The 7,587-nt window shown below is 39.1% G+C and overlaps 1 protein-coding gene across 1 annotated transcript; it reads left to right on the top strand.

Annotated features, from left to right (window-relative positions):
- The first annotated feature begins 3,282 nt into the window (after nucleotides 1-3,282).
- Nucleotides 3,283-6,666, top strand: LOC132854537 (nuclear factor 7, brain-like). The gene is made up of 8 exons (XM_060883010.1): nucleotides 3,283-3,374; nucleotides 3,761-3,846; nucleotides 4,156-4,718; nucleotides 4,836-4,910; nucleotides 5,027-5,260; nucleotides 5,352-5,490; nucleotides 5,624-5,659; nucleotides 5,970-6,666. Exons 2-8 carry the CDS (start codon nucleotides 3,783-3,785, stop codon nucleotides 6,539-6,541), a joined length of 1,683 nt encoding a protein of 560 aa, XP_060738993.1. The 5' UTR covers nucleotides 3,283-3,374; nucleotides 3,761-3,782; the 3' UTR covers nucleotides 6,542-6,666.
- The last annotated feature ends 921 nt before the right edge of the window (nucleotides 6,667-7,587 follow it).

Below are 7,587 nucleotides of genomic sequence, written 5' to 3'. Positions count from 1 at the left end.
TGTGGCACCTGGGGAGCAGTTGGGGGGTTCGGTGCCTTGCGCAAGGGCACCTCCGTCGTGGCCGGCCCGAGACTCGAACCCACAACCTTAGGATTACGAGTCAGACTCTCTAACCATTAGGCCACGACTTGCCCCATAGATACTAGGGTTTAAAAATACTTCTGTAGAAGTTGAAGTATCAACTCAAGCTTTTTACTCAAGTAAAAGTGTAAAAGTTCTGGTTTCAAAACTACTTTAAAAGTCTAAAAGTAAAAGTAATGCAAGGAAAAAATGCCATTAAAGACAAACACTTAGGCTGTGCCACAGGGGCCTATTGTGCACTACCCCACATCCTCAAAAAACATATTTCTAAAGGTCATAATGACTATAATGTTATATTAATATGATAATGTTGAGAAATTTGGGATGCACTAGGCTACCTGTTTCAGACACATACTGTATATGCCCATTGAAAAAGAACACATTTTAATACAATGCAAATCCATTAAAGAACCATATATGTGTACTACTGTGCTGTGTTTCATGGAGCGGAAGATATGACTAGTTGGCTATAAGTATTGTAATGGTGCAAAAAGTCAAGCTTCAGAGGCATGTCATCAATAACCTTTATTGAAACAAACACATTGGACTTATAAACAACTACAGGGTAATCAACAACAAAGAGTTACTAATAGGCTATGTTCATCCACAAAAGCAGCTGGTTCTCAAAGTTCTTTGAGCCAATGCATGCTCTTCTTGGCCTGAGGATCAGCCCTGCAACACTAAACAGTTTTTCACAGACTGCTGAGGCAGGGAGTGCCGTATTAAGCTTAAGTGATAGCTGGCACACAGCTGGGAAGGACTTCAGTACCTCTACTGTGTCTCCTGGGCACCCCAAGTACGCATCCAACTGCTGGGTCATTTCAAGAGGGCTGGTCTTCTTCAAGGAGGAAAGAAGTTTATTAGAATAAAGAAATTCATACAGATTTAAAACAACACTAGGAGTAGAAAATGATGACAGAATTTTTCTTTTTGGGTGAATTATCCCTTTAAAGCTGTTTTAGGACCACAAGCAGCTGCTGGCATGACTGAAAATAAGCAGTAAAATCATTTTCAACAGCATTTGGTTAATAGTTGGGCCTATTACCTCTTTACAAGGACCCATAGGGCCCCATACAGGCACGTGCACTCTCATACACAGACAGGATCATGACTATCTTTAGTACATACCTTATCAACCAGCTGTAGATTATAGCTTTGCACAATTAACTTACAAATATTGCATATAGTAACAATATAAGCTCAGATAACATTTGGTTAAAGACAAACCGAAATGAAAACAAGCCGAAATGAAATAGGAGTAACGCGGCTATTTTTAAAATGTAAGGAGTAGAAAGTACAGATAATTGCATGAAAATGTAAGGAGTAGAAGTAAAATGTATGCTAAAAAATAATTACTCTATTAAAGTATAGATACTCAAAATTTCTACTTAAGTAAAGTAACGTAGTATTTATACCGGTGTCTAACAAACAGGGAACTAACACCCCATCCAAACTAACGATCACATGGGGGCATGGAGATAATAAGGGGGCCATGTTTTCTACATCGGGGAAGACAACATCTGAACCAAACACATACCCTTCTAAACTGTGGCCCAATAGGACAGAAGGCTCTAGTTTTCCGGAAAAGAAACAGAGGGCTGGGACCTTTGCACCACTGGCTGAGGAGGATGTGAGGGAGATCGATCGACCCTTGACAATGAACTACACTCACGGGCGAAATGGCCTGGTTGTTGGCACCTCCTACAGATAACTGAACCCAGATTAGTAGTTCTTGTAGTAGGAGGGGACATTCTGAAGTGAAGACACATTACGTGTTAACTGATCAAGCTGTTCCTGCTGCTTTTTAAGCATCTCTTTAAACTCAGCTATTTCAGAACCTGTAGACCCACAAACCCCATACTGCAGCCCATGGGTAGAAGATGTTGAAAAACTATGGTCCCTCGGACCACTCCTCATGCCCTCCCTTTCCCATCTAATAGCTTCCCCTCTAACATCAAGTAAAGTAGCCCTAGGGTTTCCCCTTAAAAGTAGCCCCGTAATGTAACTGGTCACAATTACAACTCCTTTGTGATTCTCTTTGGAAGGTGATTGAGATCATGAGATCATTAAGCATGTTTTTAACATCTAAAATCTTGTGAGGATTTCTTGTGAGGAAGAAAGAATGATCCTGAAATAAAGTTTGGTTAAGGTAACACTTGTGCATGTCCGATGTCTTAGCCAATAAGATTTGAGCACACATGTTTGTTTGATTGTTGATAGTTTATGAGCATTATTACAGTGCACATGTTGAGCAAAATAAAAGATGCGCTTTTAACTTTAGACGCATTTTTGCGCATTTGTTGCAGTTGACCGCATTTTTAGTGGATATGAGAAAAGCTGGGATACGAGTGAACACTGGCATTGTTCATATTATAAAGAGAAATTCACCATAAGACCTGAACCCAAGATTAATATAACACTGAGAGAGGTTGCAGATCTCTTCAAGAAGAGAAGCAAAGAGCCTCCTGAGAGTTTGGAGGTTCTCTGTGACGCCTGCACTGGTGTGATTCAGAAGGCTGTAAAATCCTGTCTGGATTGTGGTGTGACTTTCTGTTCATCTCATTTAGAGCCTCATATTAATGCTCCAAAATATAAGAAACACAAACTAATAAACGCAGTGAAGAACCTGGAGATGTACATGTGCCAGAAGCATGAGAGACCTCTGGAGATCTTCTGTAGACCAGGTCCTCCTGTGTATTTCTAGGCTGATTACTCACGTTTTTCCAGTCTGTAGGAGATTGACAGCCTTCAATCTTGAATTTCTTCCATTTTCTAATAATTGCGCCAACAGTTGAAGTCTGATTGATTGAGTGTGTGGACAGGTGACTTTTATACAGGAAACAAGTTCAAACAGGTGCAATTAATACATGTAATGAGTGGAGGATATGAGGGCTTTTTAAAGACAGGTCTGTGAGAGCCAGAATTCTTGCTGGTTGGTAGGTGATCAAATATTTACTTCATGCAATAAAATGGAAATTAATTATTTAAAAATAATACAGTGTGATTTTCTGGATTTTTTTTAGATTCTGTCTCTTACACTTGAGGTGTGCCTACAATGTAAATTACAGGTCTCTCCATTCTTTGTAAGTGGGATAACTTGAAAAATGTATGAAATACTTATTTGCCCCACTGTATGTGGAACCGACTTCAAATGTTACAAACCAGACCAGCCTGAATGTTCACCTCAACCAGGAAGACAGAAGCTTCGAACTTCAAATGCTGTGTTTAAATACTGTAAATCCAGTGGATCTGAGAAGAGCATAAATACGAGCAGCTTGGACAGAAAACACAAAGTATGTTCTTTATTTAATCTTCTTTGATAGTTTATCATTTCTGCAGGATGTTTTATTACTGTGAACTGAGTGAACATCACCAGGTGAAGCTGTAGTTTTGTCCCCTGGGAAACTCGACCGTCTATTATTCTGATGACTGTCATTGACTTTGTAGATGAGTTTTTTTATTAAATAAGGAGTTAATATAAATGAAATAAAAGTTCGTGCTCAGTTTAAATATTTAAATGTATTTTTATGTCTGTTAAACATGTTACTGAGCCACATTCCAGCAGTCTTACTACCACCAGGTAGTGAGAAACTACGTATAAGCTGTCAGAATGCTCAGTGAAAGTCTGTGCTTTTTACTTTTTTAATATAATGTGTTCATTGCTGAATTCAAATCATAGCTGAAAGAGTCAGAAAAGGGATATGAGTGAATCTTTGTCAAACCCAAGAAGTTGCAGACGGAACAGCATGGAAACAGCTATTGGATGTAAGTTACACAGTTCATACTTGAGTGAATGTACTAGTGAAGATTTCTGATTATTCAAATACTTTTTAGAGATCATTATTTTCTCCCACTTCCAACTCTGACCAATCCCAATCATTCTCACAGTGATTTTGTTTGTACACACTTTACTCAAATATAGTAAGTCTGAGGTCCACTTTCTATAAACTTATAGCACTTTTCAGCTACACACTAAAGGTTATTTAACACTTTTTTGTTGTCTAAAATAGAATAAAAAAAACGTACTTAAAATAATAAACTTTAAAACATTTTTATCCTTTATCTCTCGCCCAGTTGCAGGTGAATCCAGCAGCCTCCCGACTGAAGAGCAGTTAAAGTGTTCTATCTGTCTGGAAGTGTTCACTGATCCCGTCACCACTCCATGTGGACACAGCTTCTGCAAGAGCTGCATTACACAAAGCTGGGATACGAGTGAACACTGCCATTGTCCATATTGTAATGAGAAATTCACCATAAGACCTGAACCCAAGATTAATATAACACTGAGAGAGGTTGCAGATAACTTCAAGAAGAGAAGCAAAGAGCCTCCTGAGAGTTCGGAGGTTCTCTGTGACGCCTGCACTGGTGTGAAGCAGAAGGCTGTAAAATCCTGTCTGGATTGTGGTGTGACTTTCTGTTCGTCTCATTTAGAGCCTCATATTAATGTTCCGAGATATAAGAAACACAAACTAATAAACGCAGTGAAGAACCTGGAGATGTACATGTGCCAGAAGCATGAGAGACCTCTGGAGCTCTTCTGTAGAGATGATCAGATGTATCTGTGTCAGTTCTGCACTGAAGGAGAACACAAGAATCACAATGTTATTCTGTTAGAGGAGGAGAGTGGAGAGAAGAAGGTTAGAGACACTGATATCAGTGATCATTTTTAAATGAATTTACATGTTGAGTTTGAAATTTAAATAAAACTTTTAAAAATATATTTATATTTCTGTGCACCACTGGTGAAAACACAGACAGAGCTGCAGCTGATGATTCAGGAGCGACTGAAGAAGATCCAGGAGATTAATCACTCAGTAGAGCTCGGCAAAGTGGGTGAAACATGATGTAGTTCTTATCTGCTGCATTCTGTACATTTGTCCTCCATATTTCATGTCACAGGCTATAACACTTTTTAGTAAATGTGAGAAGTTCTTCTGTTCTTTAGAGAAACATGGAGAAAGAGAAATCAGACAGTGTTGAAGTCTTCACCGCTCTGATTCGTTCCATTGAGAGGATTCAGGCTGAGCTACTGGAGGTGATGGAGGAGAAGCAGAAAGCAGCAGAGAAGCAGGCTGAAGGACTCATTAAAGAGCTGGAGCAGGAAATCGAGGATCTAAAGAGGAGAGACACTGAGCTGGAGCAGTTCTCACACACTGAAGATCATCTCCACCTCCTAAAGGTCAGAGTTCCTCTCTCTATCACTCTGACACTGTGCAGAAGATCACAGAACATCAGCTGAGGGATTTCTCTTCTCTCATGTTCTACTGTAGATTTATCCGTTAATGCGCATCGCTGCACACACCAAGAACTGGTCTGAGATCAGCATTAACACTGACCTGAGTGTGGACGTTCTGAGGGCGGCTCTGTCTCCACTTCAGGAGACTCTGAATGAGAAACTGAAAGAAACGGGTGAGAAACTGAGAAGTCACAGATGCATTATTTGTGTCAGAAGCTGTATGGATGTTAGATATTGGTTAATTAATCAATAAATGAATGTATATTTAAAACTATCTCTAAACAATTTCTGTTGTGTTGTAATTAGTCTCCACAGACCTGAAGAGGATTCAGCAGTATGCAGGTAATCTACAGTTTCTGATTCCTATGTTCTACCTTTACATTATATCAATACCTGCTTATTACCTCCATGCAATAAGACTGAACTTTTCAAATGATCCTTTCTTAAGCTTTTTGATTTAATTGACTCGTTTCTCTCATGTTTTCTCTGAAAACATTTTCACATTCTCCATCAAAGCCCTAATCTCTATACACACTTCTTGTTTTCTTCACTGAATGATTTTAGGGCCATATACTGTATTATTTGTTATTATTGTTATCTACCATGTCACTGGTTATCTGCATACTCATCACACGCTTTGTGTTTCTCTTAGTGGATGTGACTCTGGACCCTGATACAGCTTCTCCCTTTCTCATCCTGTCTGGCAATAAAAAACAAGTTGTATGTGGAAACACAAAGCAGAATCTCCCAGACACCCTGAAAAGATTTACTAATTATTTGGTAGTCCTGGGAAAGCAGGGTTTCTCCTCGGGGAGGTTTTACTATGAGGTGCAGGTCAACGGGAAGACCGAGTGGCGTTTAGGAGTGGCCAGAGAATCTGTTAACAGGAAGAGGAAGATTGATACGTTTAAACCTCAGGGTGGATTCTGGACGGTGTCTCTGAGGAACGGGAATGAGTATACTGCTCGTGATGAACCACATATCTCCCTCTGCCTGAGAGAAAAGCCCCAGAAAGTGGGAGTGTTTGTGGATTATGAGGAGGGTCTGGTTTCCTTTTATGATGTTGAAGCCAGGTCTCATATCTACTCTTTCACTGGTCAGACCTTCACTGAGAAACTCTATCCATACTGTAGTCCTTGTTTGAATGACGGAGGTAAAAACTCAGCACCACTGATCATCTCTCGTGTTTTAAAGACCGAACGCTTCACATCAGCTTATCTGTAGCGTAGAAGACGACAACGATTCCTCGTTATTTTCATTAAGAAACGTGTCAATAAGTTTATTATGAATATGAATTGTAATGTCTGAATATTACGTGTGTCTGGAGAATAAATGCGTAGAATTCAGAAGAGTTGAATTTTGCAGTTCATCCACAGAACCATATCACATCACATATTATAATAAAATAAATAACTCTAAGTTTGTTTCCTTACATAACCAGAGGTATTAACCAGGACAGTATACTGCTACTACAGACTGGGAAAGAGTCGTTTACAAGTCGACTCTTATTGGTGAGTCAAATGAACTGACTCACTATCCCTATTTTTGTGCTGTTAAATTGGTAACATAGATATATACACTAGATGTCACCTTGGGTACGGCAGTACATTGGAACAAAGGCGTCAATAGAGCCGTCATCTTGGTACAGGGGACCCCCTCCTCTTAAAGCATCAGCGTCAATGTAGGCAAATAAATAAAATCACCATAAATCGTCATGAATGCGATTTTCTTTTTTTTTTGGTTCGTTCCAAAGGTCAGACATGTATTTATCACTGAATCCAGAGAAAATCTAAGGTTTTGATATTAAGATAATCTACTTTTGCAAAATATAATGCATAGTGCTAGTAGGTCTAAGTTTATTACTTACGTGTACATTCTTCCACTTGAGTAGACTTCAAATGAACAATCGCTACTTACCTTATATCCTACTGCATGCAACACTGCTACAATGGTGTGACTATTACATGTTCATTTAAACGTTTAAATTGTATTGGTTTATTAAATATGATACACAAAGCAATTTGCAGGTGGAAGCAAGTCACAAATTTGAGAGGAACATAATATGAAAGTTAGATAGTTGAGGTGCCAAAGACCGTTCAATCTTTTACTTATTCCTGTCCCGCAATAATTTTGCCACATTTAATAAGTATGTACTAAAGTCACATAAACCAAAAAAAAAGTTTGACTTTGAGGCTGAACTTATGTGTTACACTGCCAAGCTAACTGGTGACATCCTTCCAGGACTGACAGCTGAGTTAACCATTTAAAAA

Source organism: Tachysurus vachellii, chromosome 12 (genome assembly GCF_030014155.1).
Source record: "Tachysurus vachellii isolate PV-2020 chromosome 12, HZAU_Pvac_v1, whole genome shotgun sequence".
NCBI classification, from domain to species: Eukaryota; Metazoa; Chordata; class Actinopteri; order Siluriformes; family Bagridae; genus Tachysurus; species Tachysurus vachellii.
The sequence above is the reverse complement of the archived record's forward strand: the minus strand, read 5'-3'. Positions and strand labels throughout refer to the sequence as shown.

What these genes read in the sequence shown, in the direction of transcription:
- LOC132854537 (XM_060883010.1), top strand. Translation starts at nt 3,783, where the DNA reads ATGAGTGAATCTTTGTCAAACCCAAGAAGTTGCAGACGGAACAGCATG. An exon ending in CATGGAAACAGCTATTGGAT is followed by an intron (nt 3,847 to 4,155) that starts GTAAGTTACACA and finishes TCTCTCGCCCAG; the next exon opens with TTGCAGGTGAATCCAGCAGC. An exon ending in AGGAGAGTGGAGAGAAGAAG is followed by an intron (nt 4,719 to 4,835) that starts GTTAGAGACACT and finishes GTGAAAACACAG; the next exon opens with ACAGAGCTGCAGCTGATGAT.